Here is a 23,051-nt window from a genome sequence, read left to right as displayed (position 1 = left end):
TGGTCCCATTCATTCTTTCCTTTAAACGGATCAGTCGTCCTGGTCCCTTTGCAGAAAAACAGCCCCAAAGCATGATGTTTCCACCCCCATGCTTCACAGTAGGTATGGTGTTCTTTGGATGCAACTCAGCATTCTTTGTCCTCCAAACACAACGAGTTGAGTTTTTACCAAAAAGGTTTTATCTGACCATATGACATTCTCCCAATCTTCTTCTGGATCATCCAAATGCTCTCTAGCAAACTTCAGACGGGCCTGGACATGTGCTGGCTTAAGCAGGGGGACACGTCTGGCACTGCAGGATTTGAGTCCCTGGCGGCGTAATGTGTTACTGATGGTAGGCTTTGTTACTTTGGTCACAGCTCTCTGCAGGTCATTCACTAGGTCCCCCCGCGTGGTTATGGGATATTTGCTCACCGTTCTTGTGATCATTTTGACCCCACAGGGTGAGATCTTGCATGGAGCCCCAGGTCAAGGGAGATTATCAGTCTTGTATGTCTTCCATTTCCTAATAATTGCTCCCACAGTTGATTTCTTCAAACCAAGCTGCTTACCTATTGCAGATTCAGTCTTCCCAGCCTGGTGTTGGTCTACAATTTTGTTTCTGGTGTCCTTTGACAGCTCTTTGGTCTTGGCCATAGTGGAATTTGGAGTGTGACTGTTTGAGGTTGTGGACAGGTGTCTTTTATACTAATAACAAGTTCAAACAGGTGCCATTAATGCAGGTAACGAGTGGAGGACAGAGGAGCCTCTTAAAGAAGAAGTTACAGGTCTGTGAGAGCCAGAAATCTTGCTTGTTTGTAATTGAACAAATACTTATTTTCCACCATAATTTGCAAATAAATGTATTAAAAATCCTACAATGTGATTTTCTGGATTTTTTTCCCTCCTTTTGTCTGTCATAGTTGAAGTGTACCTATGATGAAAATTACAGGCCTCTCATCTTAAGTGGGAGAACTAGTGCAATTGGTGGCTGACTAAATACTTTTTTGCCCCACTGTAGGCAGACTTTGCGAGGCTTTAAAAAAAATATATTGTGTCATTTTGTGTAAATATATGCAAAATATTCATCAGTCATACATGAAGTGTTTTTTAAATAATTCCATGAAATGACAATATTTTGATAAAATGATCTGTAAAAGCCTGACCATTGATTGTCTTATCACAAAAGCATTCTGCCTTGAAGCAATGTGTTAAAAACAGATTCCCATAATAAGCAAATTAGTGCATATTTAAGGACAGTTTGTCTCATTTGCATAAAACTTGTAATACAATAATATATTGTATTTGTGTATACTTTCAACTGGTAAAGATTCAGTCTGATGAGAATAAAGAAAAATAAATCCCTATTAGCCTATGGTGACTGGCCTTAACACTTTTTTGGTTACTACATGATTGCATGTGTGTTATTTCATAGTTTGTCTTATTCTACAATGTATTGCCATACAGAACTTCAATGCTGTCGCTTCACTGTCTAACTCTCTGCCATTCTTCCAACTTAACGATGCGGATCGCTTTCTATCCCTGGCAACTATTAACAACGATGACGTGCTTTCTATCCCTGGTAACTCATTTGAAAGATGCATATCTTCTCCTACTAACATACAGCATTGTTGTGTTAGGCATTTCTTACGATGTACATATGATGATAATCGGGACCTGTTAATGGTATTTTGCGATAACTGCACTGTGATTTTAAATTTGTAAAAAAAACAAAAAAAAATCAGGTTCAGGTTAACCTCAAATTAATTTAAATGTCACACCCCCAGTATTGGCATCTATATTTGATTTCATAAAGAGCAGCATTCATATCATCCATCGACTGGGGAGATCCCAGTGGTACCTTGAGTATCCTTCCAGCAGCTGGGACAGACGGGCGTAGGTGAGTCTGGACTCGGGGACGCTGACCAGGAAAGGAAGCCCCACGTTCTCCATGTTGGGGTGACACAGACTCTTGTGGTTGGACCAGTGATTTTTCTGGCAAGCCCTGAAACATGAAGGAAAAAAGTTTGGTTTTTCATGAGTTAGGAATCATTTAGGAGACAAAGGGAAATAGTTGTAAAATAGTTATCCTGTGTCATTGTGTTTTTATTGGTAGAGAAACTCAATTGCCTCGCAACATTAGTGCCAGCTGACATTTAGTGTGTTGACTCACTGATTGCAGTAGCCCACGCGGTAGCAGCGGGTGCAGCGTTTCAGCTTCTCCTCCTCTGAGAGGGGAGGCTTCAGGCAGGCAGCACACTTCGAGATGGGGATACTGGGGACCTGAGGCCTCTGGAGGGGGGACAGACACACAGATGTGACTAAAACACAGATACTAGGTACTTCTGTCATAGTTCCGTATGGCTTAAAATAGGAAGGCTAGGGAATTGAAGGTTCCATTTACCTGCTGGACTCTGAGCACCACCACCCTCTCCTTGGCCAGCTCTTTAGATAGCACCTCGAAGCAGAAGAGCATGTCTGAGGAGGAGACCGTGTCCAGGGAGTGGGAGGGGAGGAAAATCCTGTGGAAGCGACTCTTCACCACCTCTGCCAGTCTCAGGTTCTCTGCCTTGATCCTCACACTCCGAGAGATTGACTCCAGGACCTCGGCTGTGCTCGAGTTCTCTTTACTCACACTCACCAGGAACTGACACACACAAGGTACGAGAATCAGAGTAAAAAGAGAATAATTAAATAAATCTGTAAAATAAAATAAACTGAAACCATCTGAACAAAACAAACATCTCATCTTACCTTGATGGGTTTCTTATGAGGCTCTTTAGCAAAGTAGAACACGGTGAGGACCTTCTGCTTCTGAGGCAGGGGCACGGGCAGGTAGAGGAAGGGGTCAAAAGTTATGGAAACCTTGAGAGAGGGAGAGGAGAAAGACATTTGACAAAACATACAGGTCAGAACAGTAGCACTGTGAATCAGATTACGGAGTTTTAGTTCTCCCTATCGCACCACTGAAGAAATAAGTTAGTTCCACTCTGCCACACAGCCAGCCAGCCATCCACACAGTAAATGCTTCTGATGGGTCCATTTCCTCGATTATTAAATCAGGTTTTCCTGCATCTCAGCCTGACAGCTAGGCCCCCCAAGTCTCTCATTATCTGCATCATATTGAAACTGCCATTATCATGGTGCCTTTGGAGCAGACATTCCTAAAACAAGAGTCAGTATGTATTCAGGAGTGGACGGTCGCAGCAACAGAGGTACTATAGTATCATCCCTGTGCGTTTGAGTGATGTATTCTAAGACTAACAAAAAAAATCCCATCTCCAGCCTCAATACGAAACACACTTCAATACAAACACCTAGATATGTTCAGACAGGTGAGTGTTGCTTGGGAATTGCAATAATTCCTCTGTCTCTTACCTTGGAGCACATAGGGCAGACAAGCTTGGACTTGTACTGGCCCTGGAAGAGGTCCACAATGAACGAATCGTTCCTCATCTTGTGCCTCTGCCACGCCTCCTCCGCCACCACCTATTACGTCACAACCACACCATCATGTCATTTTCCAGGACAATTGAACTCAAGGGAACAGTGACACAGCAGTCATCAATGTGGATATGCGAATGGTGCTGCTCGAACCTCTATTTCACCCACCTCGTCCAGCCGTCCGTCTGAGTCCACCGTCTCTGTGTAGGGCTTGTTCTGGATGCGGTTCAGGTCCTCATGGAGACCATCCAGGAGGAAGGCCATGAACTCTTGGGCATCGTGCTGGGCATAGCCTGTGAACTGGCTGGCCTTACTGGCCACGATCGCCTGGGGGATAAAAGATAAAACATCAAGTTGAGAAGACTAAAGGGAGAGGCTGTACTAAACCCGAATACTGCCGGTGTTAATCCATGTAGAAGGCATGATGGTGTGGTGGTTAAAATAACAGGAGGGGGTGAAAGATGGGACTCTCAAAAGAGTGGATTGTCACCTTTAACTTGGAGGGCTGGAAAGCATGGTGGGTACCCTTCCACAGAGCCCGCAGCAACACAGCGAACCCGATGGCCAGCCGACCACCCGTCCCCAATGGGTTATTACAGTTGATCTCAGTTTCAAACGCCCGGTCTGCACATAGGGGGAAGAGAACACAGTTCATTGTTTAATATCAATCTACAGCAACAGATACTAGCTCCATATGCACATTACAAGAGACGTATTTCATAAAAGTAAAATGTGATCAACTTAAAGAATGAAGAGTAGGGAAGACTGACCATGAAAGTAGTCCCTGAGTTCACGGGTGTTGGACAGAGACTGGATGACGCTGTTCATGAAGCATGTGTTGCCCAGGTTGACCAGGCCTGTGAAGCCTGGCACACACACCTTCTCTTCCTCCTCCTCCTCAACACTGCGCTCGCTGCCAGCAGGAGGCGCGTGGGTCATGGGCTGGACCATACACGTGGGCTTGGGCTGAGGGGGAGAGGCCGAGAAACAAAGGGATGAAATACCAACCTTCAAGGCTCAAAGGATAGCGTGATAAAGAAAACAAATTCCTTCCCCCTACTCATTTCCAAATCACCACCTCAATCACTTCAAACAGTTTCCCTTTTTAGCCCATTCTCTCACCATCTTGTCCTTGTCCAACTCACCGTGACTGCAGGCTCCTGTTTGATAGGGGCATGGTCTGAGACGGTACGGGCGGACACATTGTCCAGGCCTCCGTCTTCTGCCCGGGGGGGCTCCTCCTTGGCAGGGAGGGTGTGCTGGCTGCTGCCCGGCTGACTAGTCTGAGATGACGGCCCGGAGGGCACAGCAACCTTGGCGCCCCCCACTGCACCTTAAACAGAGGGGGATGGAGCTTGTGGTCAACGACAAACGACTGTCAGGACCAAGAGAAGAACAATTGCATACGGCCGAATGAGTATTCATTCATCGAAGTACAAACATTATATTGTCTGCTTGCTGTGTGTAGATAAGAGCAACTTGTACAAGTACCACCAACTGCATCTAGGCCTACTAGTATTGTAAACTATATCAAAAGATACCAGTGCCAGCCCAACAACAGATATTAGAAGTTAAGGACATAGAGCAACACTGCAGTGCCTAGGCTAAGACACCCAGAGACCCGTTGGGTTGGGAGAGCAGCAGACGGGACTGAGGCACACATATTGAGTTACTGGATTAGTTTCAGTGCTCAGATTCCTGTCTGGAAGTGCTGTCTTGAGTGTACACACCCACACGCCTGCCTATCACCCTAATGAACACACAGTCAGGCATGGCACACATACCCATATACACACAAGGTCCACACACAAATCCTGGTATCAACCCTCCCATGTAATTCACATTTTTAAAGACATACCAGGATTAGCCTTAATGCTTTACTAGAATATTGGTTCAACTGAAAACGTATCCGTGTGCTTTCCAAACAGTGATATAAATTAAGTCAGTGAATACATTTGTGTGGAAGTAATTTTGTAACAACATAAAGTACTGCAAGTCAGTGAATAAACGTGTGTGAAAGTAACTTTGTGTAATGTTTATAAGGGATGCTATATTTCAAACTGTGTGGTAGCTAGTGTAATAGATGTGTGTATAGTGGTTGCAGTGTGCAGTAGAAGCCAGGCAGCAGGAAGACCTTGTGTAGCGGGGGCCTCTAGGCCCCCCCAGCGCTGGCTGTGTCTCTTCTTCAGAGTGATGTCTATCCGGGACGGGGTAAAGGAGTATGTAGACTGCTCAGGCTGGATGAGGTTCCTGCAACATTGGATCACCGCTTGTGAAAGTCATGATCTCATTGAGAGCCAAGGGCCCAATTCACATATCAATAGAAACTCCACACACCAAATTCAACTTAAAAGTCTTACCTGAGTTTGACTTGCCACTTAAAAACTGTATTCGCTCCACAGTCCGCATGAAGGCGCAATAAATTTGCGTCACTGTTAGAAAGGGAAGATAATTCAGTAAACCAGAAATGCCACTAAAATCCCATTAAGTTTGCAAAGGCCACTGAGGTGAAAAGTCAGAAGGACCAAGTTACCTGGTCTGGAAGAGGAGGGTGAAGTCCTGTTCCCTGAAGATCACCCTGGCAGTCTCTCTGCAGATGCTCTTCATGTAAACGTTGACCACCATTAGGTCTGTGCCTTTCTCGTACGAGTCGTTCTTCACAAAATTGAGGTTCACCATTGGCTCTGGAACTGCTAAAAGATAGCCGCAGGCAGGCTACGTTTCAGATCACTTCGGACCTCAAACCTCAGTGCAGAATTTATCCTCACTGCAACTGATCTGTCCATTTCACTTACAAACCACAGTTCTATAGTCATCTTCAGGCTAGAGCTATCCTGACAAATGAATGACGTCACAAAAAGCACATTTCAATCATATTTGTGAAATACCAGTTTCCTTTTGACCCCAGTCTACTGACCTTCCAGCTGCTTAATCTCCAGAGGTTCCTCTTTAGACTGGTCCTTCTTCTCCTCCTCTGTACTGCTGGTGAACTCTGCCTGCTTGCTTGGTGTTGCAGTCACAGGCTCTCCTGATCCTGACTGCCTGGTTGGTGTTAGAGTGGCCTGGTCAGCCCCATCCTTGGACTTTCTCACTAAAGTAGAGGATTCGGTCCTCTCAGCCTCAGCCTCCCCTTGCCTCTCTGTTCTATTTGTGGAGTCTTCAGCCTTGTGGCTGCTCACAGCACTGGACATAGTGGCTGACGGTATGCGTTCCTCTCCTGCCCGAGCCTTGAAATCAGACTCTGGGGACTTCTCCAGCTGAAACAAGAATGGGCTTTACAAATCAGATCGAGAGCAGCAGATAATCAAACACATTTGAACCCACACAGTACTCGGTGCCTGGTGAGATGCTACAGTTTAGAGAAACGGGGACTAACCTGAACTTTCATCTCCTGCTGTGTGTGGCTGACAGCTATCTCGGGTGTTGTACACTCATGGCCGTTGCCTAGCCTCTCAGCACGATTGTCACCAGCTGTATACATCTGGGGGTCCCAGCCAGTGGGAGTAGGGGTGTGCGGTTTCCCATTGGCTGTGGACTTGGGGTGTGTATCCCTGGGTGTCTGTGAAGTAGGGTCCTTGGAGGGACAGACGGTGCGCTTGGCACTAGGCTCCTGAAGCAGGTCCCCTTTACTGAGAGGCTTGGTCTCCTCATCTTCTGCAGCCTTCACCCCAGATTCTGGTCTGTCTGCTGCTGGTTTGTTCTTCATGGTGCGTTTGACACCTCGCTCAACTTTGCCACGTCTCTGTTCGCTCTGTGCCGGCGGAGCAGACGGCTGGGTGGACAGTTTGGGCTTGTCTGACGACTCAGAAACAGATTTCTCTGGCTTTACCACAGGCGGTGGTTTCTGCTCTTTGCCGTTCTTGGCTTGCACGTTCACAGGCTCCTTCTCCTTTTTAGTTTGCTACAGGGAGAAGAGACAAAATAGTTTTTTTGTACGCATTTATTTTGAAATTGTGTTGAAACCGTCGCAAGGGATAGGCAATAGGCACATTTAAGGTTGGCAGCTGATGCTTTTCAATGAAAGAACCATAATGCTAAACGACAGGAAGGAGACAAGGAGGCAGGGAGGGCAGCAGGCAGACTCACCTTAAGGGAGGGCCAGGAGTGAAAGGGGATCTTCTTGTGCATGACCAAAAGCAGGAAGCCGTACTTCTCTTTGTACTGCACTTTGCTGCAGGAGCCCTCAATCTCCTCATGCAGGTGACAGTCCCACTGGCGCCCATCTGAAGAGAGAGCAGTGGGCCATCAGACCTGTGCTAATGCTGCACGTTCACAGTGAAAGACTAATGCCACACAAGCACATGCAGCTCAAAGACACACAAACACACACACGTAAAAACACTAAAAGAATAATTCAAACACCATCTTAGCACACGCAGACAGGTACACTGCCTTGCACAAGTATTCATCCCCATTCGTGTTTTTCCTATTTTGTTGCATTACAACCTGTAATTTAAACAGATTTTCATGTAGATTTCATGTAATGGACATACACAAAATAGTCCAAATTGGTGAAGTGAAAATAAAAAATCTTTTTTTTAAATTCTAAAAAAATTTAAGCAGAAAAGTGGTGCGTGCATATGTATTCACCCCTTTGCTATGAAGCCCCTAAATAAGATCTGGTGCAACCAGTTACCTTCAGAAGTCACATAATTAGTTAAATAAAGACCACCTGTGTGCAATCTAGGTGTCACATGATCTGTCACATGATCTCAGTATATATATATATATATATATATATATATATATATATATATATCTGTTCTGAAAGGCCCCAGAGTCTGCAACACCACTAAGAAAGGGCACCACCAAGCAAGTGGACCATGAAGACCAAGGCGCTCTCCAAACTGGTCAGGGACAAAGTTGTGGAGAAGTACAGATCAGGGTTGGGTTATAAAAAAATATCCGAAACTTTGAACATCTCACATCAGCCATTATTTAAAAAATGGAAAGAAAATGGCACTACAACAAACCTGCCAAGAGAGGGCCGTGCACCAAAACTCACTGACCAGGCAAGGAGGGCATTAATCAGAGAGGCAACAAAGAGCCCAAAGATAACCCTGAAGGAGCTGCAAAGCTCCACAGCGGAGATTGGAGTATCTGTCCATAGGACCACTTTAAGCCGCACACTCCACAGAGCTGGGCTTTACAGAAGAGTGGCCAGACAAAAGCCATTGCTTAAAAAGAAAAATAAGCAAACACGTTTGGTGTTCGCCAAAAGCCATGTGGGAGACTCCCCAAACATATGGAAGAAGGTACTCTGGTCAGATGAGACCGAAATGTAGCTTTTTGGCCATCAAGGAAAATGCTTTGTCTGGCACAAACCCAACACCTCTCATCACCCCGAGAACCATATCCCCACAGTGAAGCATGGTGGTGGCAGCGTCATGCTGTGGGGATGTTTTCATCGTCAGGGACTGGGAAACTGGTCAGAATAGAAGGAATGATAGATGCCACTAAATACAGGGAAATTATTGAGGTAAACCTGTTTCAGTCTTCCACAGATTTGAGACTGAGATGGAGGTTCACCTTCCAGCAGGACAATGACCCAAAGCATACTGCTAAAGCAACACTTGATTGGTTTAAGGGGAAACATTTAAAATGTCTTTGAAGCCCAGACCTCAATCCAATTGAGAATCTGTGCTATGACTTAAAGATGGCTGTACACAAGCGGAACCCATCCAACTTGAAGGAGCTGGAGCAGTTTTGAAGAAGGGGCAAAAATCCCAGTGGCTCGATGTGTCAAGCTTATAGAGACATACCCCAAGAGACTTGCAGCTACAATTGCTGCAAAAGGTGGATCTACAAAGTATGGACTTTGAGGGGGTGAATAGTTATGCATGCTCAAGTAGTTTTTTGTCTTATTTTGCATCTTCAAAGTGGTAGGCATGTTGTGTGAATCAAATGATAAATGCCCCCCCCCCCCACATTTTTTACATTTGAATTCCAGGTTGGAAGGGAACAAAATAGGAAAAATGCCAAGGGGGGTGAACACTTCTGCAAGCCACTGTCTTACATGTACAATCGTCACATACACTTAAGCAGAAGACATGTAGGCGGGCTAGTTAGTTTCAGATGTGTGTTTGTATAGCTTGTCATCTCACCTGGGAAGCAGGCCTGACAGTCTGTGTCAGTGAAGGTAGTGGTGACGTCCTCCACACTCTGAACCCCCTCTCCACAGCGCAGCCTCACTGTCACCTCATTCGCATTCTGCTTCCAGTCCACAAACACATCTACACAGCACCGAGCAGACAGAAAAATTGCACACTCAGCATATCAGAGAGCACCTTCAAAATAGATTCTGTAGGAAGAACAGCATGTGCTGTGACTATGCTCGGCAAGTAAACAAATCAAAACGCAAGTCAGCCTACAATGGTCTACAACAGATGAACAGACTTTGTTGGAGGACTACATCGATACCTTTACAATTACCACTAGATCAAGATCAAAGTAATTTATTCATCAGAGAAAAGACTCCTAAATATACTGCATCTACACAAGAGACAGATCTACAGAAATGCACACAACACTGAATCAACTTCTTGGGACAATATAGGCCTTAGACAAAGAGGAAGCTACTACTAAATAGTAAACTAAGCCTTAAAGATGCTGCCGCCCCCCCGCCCCCCCAAATGATAGCTGGTCAAAACACTCAAAATAAGATTTGAATAATCATCTTTCTGGCAACGACAAACCGGAATCAGAAATCACAACAAACATTGGAAATGCCTTGGCTTGTCTACACTGTACCTTTCGTCATAGTGAAGCTAGAGTGCCATGTATGAGTTCACTTCAGTCCAAGGTGCTCACGTTCACCACTACTACAGACTATGCCTTGTTTATTCTCCCTCTCTATGGCTCTCACACACACCTCTCTCTCCCTCACACACAGCTGCTGTAAATAAAAAGGTCACAGGCAACACCAAACCCTCTACAGCTGGGCTCCTAGTCGGGTTGTATTCCATGTGACACCCTCTCCCTAAACTCTGCTACGGTCCACTATGAGATCACTGTAGCATTGACATTTTTTGTTCTAATTTGAACTGCCAACCCACTTTACCAATTGGCTAGTCTGTGGTGTCATTTGTATTTTCTGTACATTTTTGAATGGCCTGTCACTGATTATCAGGGCCTGTCCACCAGCCACAGTGGTAGCAAGTTTTTTTTTTACCAAGCAAAAAAATTGTTTTCAAACTATAAAAATATATATATTTTTAAGGAGGAGCAGGCTTAGTAAGGTTTCTAAAACAAGGAATGTATTACTAATAAGAAGTTATATGGTATATCGCTCAATTTAGTTTTTAGCCAAAATATCTGACAAAAATGTTCAGCCGCCCCTTTAAGGTTACCATGATACCGGGGCCACTCCGGCAGTGTAGGATTATAGTGAGAGAGTTTTAGACCACTCCAGCAACTTTTAATGGTATATGATTCTTGAAGCACTAGCCCCTGCCATATGAACACACTGATACACTGCGATCCATTCATTGGTGGCTAAATAAATTAACATATAACCCAGAGATACGCTTACTGCTGCATTGGCCTATAGGCTATAACTTCTATAATCAACTAAGTAAAATACATAAGCCGAAAACCGACTAATAAAAAACGTTTCAAAAATAACCTGAAAAAAAGATATATATATTTTCCGCCTGTCTGCCTCCCTTTCCGTCGGTTTTGACTTAGCTATTGGTAGTGAAGTTCAACATGGTATTAAATCACCACAGGGTCCGAAGCGGTGCTAACGAACTTTCCACCATTGTATCAACTAACCTATTCCGGGTCCTCAAAGTTTCCTGCGCTAGTGAGCTCAGGACAGAAAGCTGATTTATGACATTTCCACTGGATATTGTGATCATCAGATCATGATATTCTGCTATTTACATTTAACATTTTAGTCATTTAGCAGATGCTCTTATCCAGAGCAACTTACAGTAATGAGGTCATACGTTTTCATACTTTCTTCATACTGCTACCCTGTGTGAAACAAACCCACAACCTTGGCGTTGCAAGTGCCATGCTCTACCAACTGAGCAACACACGGCACACCGAAGCTTGGTGATTATCAAGGCCAGAAGTGTTGGCAAGATTTTTCAAATTCAAATGATTCCATGTGTCATTTCAGTTTTTTATGTCTCCACTAATTATTATACAATGTAGAAAATAGTACAAATAAAGAAAAACCCTTGAATGAGTAGGTGTGTCCAACATTTTGACTGGTACTGTATCACCAGAGAAAGCATCCGAGCGAGCGGAACAGCGCCCTTCTATACATAGCCCATGTACCTGATGCTGTCAAGCCAGAAAGACATTGACATGCCATACTCTTTTGGTCCGGACAGCATCAAATACATGGTCTACACATACTGATACAGAGAGGCGCTGTTTAGCTCGCTAGGATGATTTAATTGAGTGATTGGCCTTTGTTGACGAGCGTCTCGGTCAAATAAATAATCAATATTATGTTTGGACAGGCAAGGTGGTACGGTAGGGCGGGCCAGGCCCCTTAAGGCGCACCCATAACGCTGGCCCTGTTTTTCAGGCTTTTCTTTGGAGAGTTTTAGCACAGAGGCTTTCTATGGTTTTGATTGCATTTAGTGACTTTTCCCACTCAAATCTGCTGCAAACGAGAGTGTGAGAAGCTGTCTGTGCAACAGAAGTCACAGCAACGGTGCACACAAAGGCAGAGAAGTACAAGGCGAGGGGGTGCGTGGTGGGAGAGTGGGCGGAAAACGCTATGCCGGGGACCACAGTAAGGAAAATTTGTTGGAGCAACAAAACCTCATCTAGCGACAAATAAAGGAGCCAATAGCGGATCTCATTGAAAAATAGTTGGTAACACTGCACTTGAGTCATCACATGTGCCTGTGAAAATCTGACTAGTAGATGTCAACGACATCTTCACCAGCAGTGGAAGCAAACTCAAATGCAACCTAACTTGTGATCAAAAAGTAGATATACAAGAACATAAGGATAAAGTCTCACTTGAGTAGTTTTCCAACTTATATGCCTGTGCGCATTGGTTCTAAAAGCAAATGGTTCAGCACTTCACTCACAGTAAGCACATCCCCCCAAACAGTCAGTGTTGCTGTGCGAGGTGGGATACAACAGTAGGATTCATATTTCTTAGTGCATTTACCAGATTGAAACAAAATGTCAGAAATACTTTGAAAACAGCTACTGCTGCTATAAAATCACAACTCTCACGTGACCATACTTGACTTTTAAAATGTTATTGAAATGTAAAGAAATGCTTGCACTGCAGACCCGTCAACGTGGCTGGTGAATAAGACATTCTTACCCGCCAATGACAAAAATTTACCCGTGAGTGTCAGGTGTTCATTTTAGGCCCAGCCTACTATGCACATAGTGCCAGATAGATAGGAAGTAATACATGTGTTACTCCAAGACCATGACAGAAATAGGGAATGTGCTTGGTGAGAATCAGTGAATGGCATAGAAAGGCTATTCTCAAACTGGGGTACGCGCAATGCCGTACCTTGTCAAATAATTATCACGCAATCACATTAACTGTTACTCTCTCACAGACGTTTAGAAACGAAACATGACAATTTGAAAAATAAGCCACCGGAATTTTTTGAGCGAGAATTTAGACTACTTTCATGGTGGTAAAACAAATCAAATTTTATTGGTCACATACACATGTTTAGCAGATGTTAATGCGAGTGTAGCTAAATGCTTGTGCTTCTAGTTCCGACTGCGCAGTAAAATCTAACAAGTAATCTAAGAATTTCACAACAACTACCTTATACACACACACACACAAGTGTAAAGGAATGAATGAGAATATGTACATATAAATATATGGATGAGCGATGGCCGTGCGGCATAGGCAAGAAGCAGTAGATGGTAAAGAATACAGTATATACATGAGATGAGTAATGTAGGGTATGTAAATATTATATAAAGTGGCATTGTTAAAAGTGACTAGTTATACATTTATTACATCCAATTTTTAATTATTAAAGTGTCTAGAGATTTGAGTCAGTATGTCAGCAGCAGCCAATCAATGTTAGTGATGGCTGTTTAACAGTCTGATGGCCATGAGATAGAAGCTGTTCTTCCGTCTCTCGGTCCCTGCTTTAATGCACCTGTACTGACCTTGCCTTCTGGATGATAGCAGGGTGAACAGGCAGTGGCTCGGGTGGTTGTTGTCCTTGATGATCTTTATGGCCTTCCTGTGACATCGGGTGGTGTAGGTGTCCTGGAGGGCAGGTAGTTTGCCCCGGGTAATATGTTGTGCAGACCTCACTACCCTCTGGAGAGCCTTACGGTTGTGGGCGGAGCAGTTGCCGTACCAGCCGGTGATGTGCATTGTGCGATTGTGCATCTGTAGAAGTCTGTGAGTGCTTTTGGTGACAAGCCGAATTTCTTCAGCCTCCTGAGGTTGAAGAGGTGCTGTTGCGCCTTCACCACACCGTCTGTGTGGGTGGACCATTTCAGTTTGTCTGTGATGTGTACGCTGAGGAACCTTCCACTTTCCCCACTACTGTCCCGTCGATGTGGATAGGGTGGTGCTCCCTCAGCTGTTTCCTGAAGTCCACGATGATCTCCTTTGTTTTGTTGACGTTGAGTGTGAGGTTATTTTCATGACACCACACTCCGAGGGCCCTCACCTCCTCCCTGTAGGCTGTCTCATCGTTGTTGATACCAAGCCTACAAGCACGCAGTCATGGGTGAACAGGGAGTACAGGAGAGGGCTGAGAACGCACTCGTGTGGCCCCAGTGTTGAGGTTGAGCGGGATGGAGATGTTGTCTTCTAGACTCACCACCTGGGGGCGGCCCGTCAGAAAGTCCAGGACCCAGTTGCACAGGGCGGGGTCGAGACTAGAGGTCGACCGATTAATCGGAACGGCCGATTTCAAGTTTTCATAATCGGAAATCTGTGTTTTTGGACACCGATTTGGCAGATTGTTTATTTTATATCCTTTATTTAACTACGCAAGTGAGTTAATAAAGAACTTATTTTCAATGGCGGCCTAGGAACGGTGGGTTAACTGCCTTGTTCAGGGGCAGAATGACAGATTTTTACCTTTTCAGCTCTGGGATTCAATCTTGCAACCACACAGTTAACTAGTCCAACGCTCTAACCACCTGATTACATTGCACTCCACGAGGAGACTGCCTGTTACACGAATGCAGTAAGAAGCCAAGGTAAGTTGCTAGCTAGCATTAAACTTATCTTATAAAAAACAATCAATCATAATCACTAGGTAACTACACATGGTTGATGATATTACTAGTTTATCTAGTGTATCGTTGCTCCAGTGTACCTAACCATAAACATCAATGCCTTTCTTAAAATCAATACACAAGTATATCTTTTTTAATCTGCATATTTAGTTAATATTGCCTGCTAACCTGGCTTGTTGCGAACTCTGTGAAGACTATTTCTTCCTAACAAAGACAGCCAACTTCGCCAAACGGGGGATGATTTAACAAAAGCACATTTGTGAAAAAAAATAATCGTTGCACGATTGTACCTAACCATAAACATCAATGCCTTTCTTAAAATCAATACACAGAAGTATATTTTTAAACCTGCATATTTTGCTAAAAGAAATCCAGGTTAGCAGGCAATATTAACCAGGTGAAATTGTGTCACTTCTCTTGCGTTCATTGCACGCAGAGTCAGTGTATATGCAACAGTTTGGGCTGCCCAATTTGCCAGAATTTTTTTCACTGAAAGAATAAACGTTTTGTTTGAGATGATAGTTTCCGGGTTCAACCATATTAATGACCTAAGGCTCATATTTCTGTGTGTTATTATGTTATGATTAAGTATATGAATTGATAGAGCAGTCTGACGATGGCAGGCACAAGCAGGCTCGTAAGCATTCATTCAAACAGCACTTTTGTGCGTTTTGCCGGCAGCTCATCGCTGTGCTTCAGCTCATCGCTGTGCTTCAAGCATTGTGCTGTTTATGACTTCAAGCCTATCAACTCCCGAGATTAGGCTGGTGTAACCGATGTGAAATGGGGTGCGCACTAATAGCGTTTCAAACGTCACTCGCTCTGAGACATGGAGACATGGAAGTGGTTGTTCCCCTTGCTCTGCAAGGGACGCGGCTTTTGTGGAGTGATGGGTAACGCTGCTTCGAGGGTGGCTGTTGTCGATGTGTGCCTGGTTCAAGCCCAGGTAGGGGCGAGGAGAGGGACGGAAGCTATACTGTTACACTGGCAATACTAAAGTGCCTATAAGAACATCCAATATTCAAAGGTATATGAAATACAAATCGTATAGAGAGAAATTGTCCTATAATTCCTATAATAACCTCAACCTAAAACTTCTTACCTGGGAATATTGAAGACTCCTGTTAAAAAGGAACCACCAGCTTTCATATGTTCTCATGTTCTGAGCGTTAGCTTTTTTACATGGCACATATTGCACTTTTACTTTCTTCTCCAACACTTTGTTTTTGCATTATTTAAAGTTTAATTTATTTGAGGCTAAATTGATTTATTTGATGTATTATATTAACTTAAAATAAGTGTTCATTCAGTATTGTTGTAATTGTCATTATTACAAATAAATAAATTAAATAAATTCGGCCGATTAATCGGTATTGGATTTTTTTGGTCCTCCAATAATGGGTATCGGCGTTGAAAAATCATAATCGGTCAACCCAGGGTCTCGAGCTTAATGACGAGTTTGGAGGGTACGATGGTGTTTAATGCTGAGCTGTTGTCGATGAACAGCATTCTCACATGGGTATTCCCCTTGTCCAGATGGGTTAGGGCAGTGTGCAGTGTGATTGCATCGTCTGTGGACCTATTGGGGCGGTAAGCAAATTGGAGTGGGTCTAAGGTAATAGGAAGGGTGGAAAGCACTTCTCAAAGCACTTCATGATGACGGAAGTGAGTGCTACGATAGTCGTTTAGCTCAGTTACCTTAGGTTTCTTGGAAACAGGAACAATGGTGGCCCTCTTGAAGCATGTGGGAACAGCAGACTGGGATAAGGATTGATTGACTATGTCCGTAAACACACCTGCCAGCTGGTCTGCGCATGCTCTGAGGACGCGGCTAGGGATGCCGTCTGGCCGGCAGCCCTGCGAGGGTTAACATGTTTAAATGTTTTACTCACGTTACTCATGTTGCGGTGAAGGAGAGCCCTTTGGTTTTGTTTGGGCCGTGTCATTGGCACTGTGTATTGTCCTCAAAGCGAGCAAAATAGTTTTTTAGTTTGTCTGGGAGCAAAACATAGTGGTCCATGACGGGGCTGGTTTTCTTTTTGTAATCTGTGAGTGACTGTAGACCCTGCCACATAAGTGTTGTCTCTGAGCCGTTGAATTGCGACTCTACTTTGTCTCTATACTGACGGTTAGGTTGTTTGATTGCCTTGCGGAGGGAATAGCTACATTGTTTGTATTCGGTCATGTTTCCGGGCGCCTTGCTATGATTAAAAGCAGTAGTTTGCGCTTTCAGTTTTACGCGAATGCTGCCATCAATCCACGGTTTCTGGTTGGGTAAGGTTTTAATAGTCACCGTGGGTACAACATCACCGATGCACTTGCTAATAAACTCCCTCACCGAATCAGCGTATACATCAATGTTGTTGTCGGAGGCTATCCGGAACATGTCCCATTCCACATGATCGAAGCAATCTTGAAGCGTGGAACCAAATTGGTGAGACCAGCGTTGAATAGACCTGAGCACGGGCGTTTCCTGTTTTAGTTTCTGTCTATATGCTGGGAGCAACAAAATGGAGTAGTGGTCAGATTTGCCAAAAGGGGGGTGAGGGATGGCTTTGTATGCGTCGCGGAAGTTGGAGTAGCAATGATCCAGAATAATGCCAGCCCGGGTAGTGCATTCGATATGCTGATAAAATATAGGGAGCCTTGTTTTCAGATTAGCCTTGTTAAAATCCCCAGCTACAATAAATGCAGCCTCAGGATGTGGTTTCCAGTTTACATAGAGTCCAATGAAGTTCTTTCAGGGCCGACAAGGTGTCTGCTTGGGGGGAAATACACGGCTGTGATTATAATCAAAGACAATGCTCTTGGTAGATAATGCGGTCAGCATTTGATTGTAAGGAACTCTAGATCAGGTGAAAAAAAAGGACTTGAGTTCCTGCGTTGTTATGTTGTTATGATCACACCACAACTCGTTAATCATAAGGAATTACAACCCATCATTCTTAACAGAGATGTTTGTTTCTGTCGGAGGGATGTGTGAAGAAACCGGGTGGCTGTACAGACTCTGATAACATATCCCGAGTGAACCATGCTTCTGTGAAACAGAGAATGTTGCAATCTCTGATGTGATACAACCTGGAATCGAACCAGGGTCTGTAGTGACGCCTCTAGCACTGAGATTCAGTGTTTTAGACCACTGAGCCACTTGGGAGCCCCAAATGTACTGTGTAAATTGTTCAAAGTAGTAATTGTGCATAGAGTTCTAATGGTTTGTTAAACTTTGAAAACATCTGGGAGTTTTTTGGCATACATTTTCAAGTAAAAAAACTTCCGGGTCTCAGCGTAATACCATTTCTGTGGAATTGCCTGTAGCTAGATGAGGCAATAGAGGAGGACACTGTGTGGGTAGGTAGAGACTCACGCTGGCCGGCCCTCTGAATTGATTGGGCTCATGTTCTGGTTGGAGAGAGCTGACCAGAGAAGCACAGCAGCTCGTGACCTTGACACGGCATGTTTCCCTGTGGCCGGCCCTACACCAGCTAGGATTACAAATCTTCAGCATTAAGCAGAGAGCAGCAACATAAACAGCCAGTGACCATGCATGAGCTCACAACATCAGCACTCACATCTTACTTTCAAACACAATACATAGGCAAAAGCTGCTGTAGATTTGTTTCCTCAGCTGTGTGTCTTGTACTAGACATCATTCGTACTCAGTATAATATTTTCACGTTCTTCTTCAAGTGGTTATGGGAAAAGTGATAATTCCTGCATTAGCATTTTTACCTCTTAGTATGAACAGATGATCTTATAAATATTAAGCATTATATTTTCTACATACATTATATCTGGTTTTAGGCGTTTAAGTTTACGCTGATTTTGTATTTTTTTTTGTCTGATTTTTGGGAGTGGCAGAAACAATTTAGCTAAATGAATATTGGAGAAACACTGGAAAGTGACACCTTGTAAGACAAAGAAAATACCTCCAAGGCCCATAACACATTATGTTCTGTTCTATATATTACAATAAAAGAGAAGGCTGCAAATGACAAAACTTACTGGAGGATGCAATTTTTTTTTTTTACATATTTAGCCAAATGTAATGTATCAAAGGTCCTTTAGGAACAACAAACGGGGAACGAAGCAGCACTCCCCATAGATGACACAAAGTAAACCTGAAGTACCCTTCACCACCACTAGTTATCCCCATTGTATAGTCAGGTTTATGCATTGAGGCGCAACACAACAAATAGGCTTGCTCACAGCAAACACTGCACGCATGGCTAATAAAGCAACACCTCCTGCCTTACCACACCCAAAATATCTAATCTCCAACCTTTCTTGTGCTCTGCATTGTCCCCTGCTGCTGCTGCTCGCTTGGCCTCCCTGCTCTCTTGGTTGGCCCTGTCCTTCTGCTTCTTCTTACTGGTGGTGTCATCGGCGCTGCGCTGACCCCCATTCCGCCGGCCTGATTCAGTGCTGCTGGCCATCTTCAGGCACTTAGCGCTCACGGGACGCCCGTCGCCTGCGTCGCTGCTGCTGGGGTCTGGTTCTGAGGTGTGCCGCTTTCTGCCCGGTCCAGCTATCTTGGCGATGTAACAAGTTAGAACTCTCCCAAAACAGAATCAAGGGGCCTGAATAGAGTCAGGAGACCAACACAGTTATCAATGAGTGTTGCAGAGCTACATAAGAGTCATGAATAGAGGTCGACCAACTAAACAGAATGTCAGATTAATTAGGGCCGATTTTAAGTTTTCACAACAATCGGAAATCTGTATTTTTGGGGCGCCATTTTTTTTTTATACCTTTATTTAACTAGTCAAGTCAGTTAAGAACACATTCTTATTTTCAATGACAGCCTAGGAACGGTGGGTTAACTGCCTTGTTCAGGGGCAGAACGACAGATTTTTACCTTGTCAGCTCTGGGATTCAATCTTGCACCCTTACCATTAACTAGTCCAACGCTCTAACCACCTGCCTCTCATCACTCCACGAGGAGCCTGCCTGTTACGCGAATGCAGTAGAAGCCAAGGTAAGTTGCTAGCTTATAAAAATCAATCAATCATAATCAGTAGTTATAACTACACATGGTTGATGAGATACTAGTTTATCAAGCGTGTCCTGCGTTGCATATAATCGATGGAACACTGATTTAACAAAAGCACATTTGCGAAAATCGTATCAATCGTTGGACGACTGTACCTAACCATAAACGCCAATGCCTTTCTTAAAATCAATAAAACAGAAGTATAGATTTTGTACCTGCATATTTAGCTAAAAGAAATCCAGGTTAGCAGGCAATATTAACCAGGTGAAATTGTTACTTTTCTTGCATCCATTGCACGCAGTCAGTGTATATGCAACAGTTTGGGATGCCTAATTTGCCAGAATTGTACATAATTATGACATAACATTGAAGGTTGTGCAATGTAACAAGAATATTTAGACTTATGGGTGCCACCCGTTAGATAAAATACCGAATGGTTACGTATTTCACTGAAATAAAACGTTTTTTCCCCCCGGTTGTCGATGTATTCCTGGTTCGAGCCCAGGTAGGGGCGAGGAGAGGGACGGAAGCTATACTGTTACACTGGCAATACTAAAGTGCCTATAAGAACATAGTCAAAGGTATATGAAATACAAATGGTATAGAGAGAGAGTCCTTTAAATACTATATTAACTACAACCTAAAACTTCTTACCTGGGAATATTGAAGACTCATGTTAAAAGGAACCATCAGCTTTCATATGTACTCATGTTCTGAGCAAGTTACTTAAACGTTAGCTTTCTTACATGGCACATATTGCACTTTAACTTTCTTCTCCAACACTTTGTTTTTGCATTATTTAAACCAAATTGAACATGTTTCATTATTTATTTGATTTTCATTGATGTATTATATTAAGTTAAAATAAGTGTTCATTCAGTATTGTTGTAATTGTCATTATTACAAATAAATAAATAAAAAAATGTGCCTATTAATAGGTATCGGCCTTTTTTGGTCCTCCAATAATCGGTATCGGTGTTGAAAAATCATAGTCGGTCGACCTCTAGTCATGAAGAGTGTCATTTATGCAGTTGGGCCCCAAGTTCAGACCCTGTTTAAAGACATGTTCCAGTACTTTGGCGACTAGTAGTTTTTTTTTTTTTACCTCCTGATTTGGGCTGGATGTGTCAACACGCAGTTCATATATGCATAATCTATAAGCAGAATTACAGTCTTACCTCAATTAGCCACAGAATCCGTAGTTTAAAGAGTGTTTTATGGAAGCAGTGAGCTGCCGTTTTCCCTACATTTAACCCCACATGGGCCAGCCCACAAGCAATTGAAGTTTCAGCCTCTTGCCATTTGAGTGACAGCTAGCAAGATACACACACAGTATTGTGAGATAAAAAGCAATGACATGGTGCACATATCTGCATATTTGTGATGTATTAGCACAGAGTTTCTAAACCCAGAAGTGCAACATCTTCAATAAGAGAAGTGAAAAATTCTTCATTAGTTGTTCATTTTCTCAAAATCTAAAAGGCACAACCTAGATTCAAGACAATGTCTTAAGTAGTTGAACATGTTAATACTCCAAAAGTGTTAAAGTTACACCTTTTTATTTTCATCACAAACAACTTTGTATTGAAGGAGTGCTTTTGATTTGACGGCCTGCACATGAAATAAAATGTTGTTGGTCACATACACAGAGCAGCGCGAGACGACCATTAGACTCAATGATGCATTTCTGCACATGAGCTAAGGTAACCAATGTCGCCATGACATTGCCTACAAGTGTGATCGTGGATTTCTATTGGAGAAGCAATTTCTGCCCATCTTCAATAGTAGGCTATTTTCACAGACCCCTTTTGGCTACTTTCAGAACTACTGGCTAAAAAGTATACAAAAGTACCGGATAATATCTTTAAGTTGAATGCACTAACTGTAGCTAAGTCACTCTGGAGAAGAGCTCCTGCTAAATTACTTAAATGTAAATGAAGTGTAAAATGAACCCTCACCCCTTTCAGATTAAACTATTTAATTCCAAACATTTCCTTTATATTAATCAGATTGCATTCTCTGCAAACATTCCTTGCACCCATTATTTTATTTAACTAGGCAAGTCAATTAAGAACAAATTCTTATTTTCAATGACAGCCTACCAAGAGGCAAAACACCTCCTGTGGGGACAGAGGCTAGGATAAAAAATGTAAATGTGGGACAAAACACACATCACGACAAGAGAGGCACCACAAGCTCACAACACTACATAAAGAGAGACCTAAGACAACGCCACAACATGGCAGCAGCACAACATGGTACAAACATTGTTAGGCACAGACAAAAGCATAAAGGGCAAAAAGGTAGAGACAACAATACAACTGTCAGTAAAAGTGTCCATGATTGGGTCTTTGAATGTAGAAATGGTGATAAAACAGTCAATTGTTTGTGTTTTTTGCAGCTCGTTCCAGTCGCTATCTGAAGTGAACTGAAAAGAGGAGCGAAACTGGGATGTGTTCGCTTTGGGGACCTTCACAGAATGTGACTGGCAGAACGAGTGCTGTATGTGGAGGATGAGGGTATTAGTAGGTATATCAGAGGGGAGTGAGGCCGAAGAAGGTTTTTATAAATAAACATCAACCAGTAGGTCTTGCGCCAGGTATACAGATATGTCCAGTTTACAGAGGAGTATAGAGTGCAAAGACGAGTCCTATAAGGTGCATTGGTGGAAAATCTGATGTCCCGAATGGTAAAGAACATCTAGTCTATCAAGCATAGTCACTTTAATAACTCTACCTACATATTACCTCAACTAACCAGTGCCCATTGACTCTGTACCGGTGCCCCTTGTATATAGCCTCGCTATTGTTATTTTACTGCTGCTCTTTAATTATTTGTAACTTTTTTTCTTCTGATTATTATTATTTATTTTGTACTGCATTTTTGGTTAGGGGGCTTCTAAGTAAGCATTTCACTATATGGCTACACCGGTTGTATTTGCCGCACGTGACATAACATTTGATTTCATCTGTAAATTATGTCTCCGTAATCTAGCATGGGTAAAATTTAACTAGATGTGTTTAACTTTACAAATTGCATTTGGCTATAGCTAGCTCCCTAGTTAACGTTAGACCTTGATGTACATTTCTGCCACAGCCTATTTATCCTCAATGTAATGGCGTCATGTTGCTGCGGCAAGTCAGCTAGCTACTGTAGCTACATCACGTTAGCTATCTAGCATACTAAAATAAGTTACTTGGCTGTCAATGATCATTGGCAAATCAAGTTGTTCAATAATCAGATAATTCAACATTAAAATGTGAACATGTGATTTCTCATGTCATTAATGACAGGAATAGCTAAATTGCCAATGTAACGTGAGTCGGCTAACGACGTTACTAGCCAACGTAGCTCGTTAACGTTACTCAACTAACAGTTTAACGTTAGCTAAGCTAACAACAGTTAGCCATCTTTAGTTTGTTGG

General features: G+C 43.2%; 1 protein-coding gene across 15 annotated transcripts in view; it reads right to left on the bottom strand.

Moving 5' to 3' along the window:
- usp19 (ubiquitin specific peptidase 19) overlaps window positions 1–23,051 on the bottom strand; it is a 39,498-nt gene that overhangs the window by 15,752 nt on the left and 695 nt on the right. For 5 of the 15 annotated variants that reach the window (XM_031794166.1, XM_020506327.2, XM_031794168.1 and 2 more), the window contains exons 2-18: window positions 18,917–19,214; window positions 9,528–9,656; window positions 7,510–7,646; window positions 6,800–7,324; window positions 6,341–6,680; window positions 5,957–6,116; window positions 5,784–5,855; window positions 5,558–5,673; window positions 4,569–4,756; window positions 4,194–4,389; window positions 3,914–4,047; window positions 3,577–3,750; window positions 3,358–3,468; window positions 2,734–2,844; window positions 2,384–2,626; window positions 2,153–2,271; window positions 1,841–1,984 (exon numbers count right to left, since the gene is read on the bottom strand). In XM_031794166.1, coding sequence (XP_031650026.1) covers window positions 1,841–1,984; window positions 2,153–2,271; window positions 2,384–2,626; window positions 2,734–2,844; window positions 3,358–3,468; window positions 3,577–3,750; window positions 3,914–4,047; window positions 4,194–4,389; window positions 4,569–4,756; window positions 5,558–5,673; window positions 5,784–5,855; window positions 5,957–6,116; window positions 6,341–6,680; window positions 6,800–7,324; window positions 7,510–7,646; window positions 9,528–9,656; window positions 18,917–19,070 — 3,053 coding nt within the window. In that variant the 5' untranslated portion in view covers window positions 19,071–19,214. Of the gene's footprint in view, window positions 1–1,840; window positions 1,985–2,152; window positions 2,272–2,383; window positions 2,627–2,733; window positions 2,845–3,357; window positions 3,469–3,576; window positions 3,751–3,913; window positions 4,048–4,193; window positions 4,390–4,568; window positions 4,757–5,557; window positions 5,674–5,783; window positions 5,856–5,956; window positions 6,117–6,340; window positions 6,681–6,799; window positions 7,325–7,509; window positions 7,647–9,527; window positions 9,657–10,173; window positions 10,273–18,916; window positions 19,215–23,051 lie in introns of those variants that run through there. The other 10 variants (XM_031794170.1, XM_031794174.1, XM_031794171.1 and 7 more) reach the window with 8 other exon arrangements.

The sequence above is a fragment of the Oncorhynchus kisutch genome, linkage group LG17 (assembly GCF_002021735.2).
Source record: "Oncorhynchus kisutch isolate 150728-3 linkage group LG17, Okis_V2, whole genome shotgun sequence".
In the NCBI taxonomy this organism is placed as follows: Eukaryota; Metazoa; Chordata; class Actinopteri; order Salmoniformes; family Salmonidae; genus Oncorhynchus; species Oncorhynchus kisutch.
The sequence above is the reverse complement of the archived record's forward strand: the minus strand, read 5'-3'. Positions and strand labels throughout refer to the sequence as shown.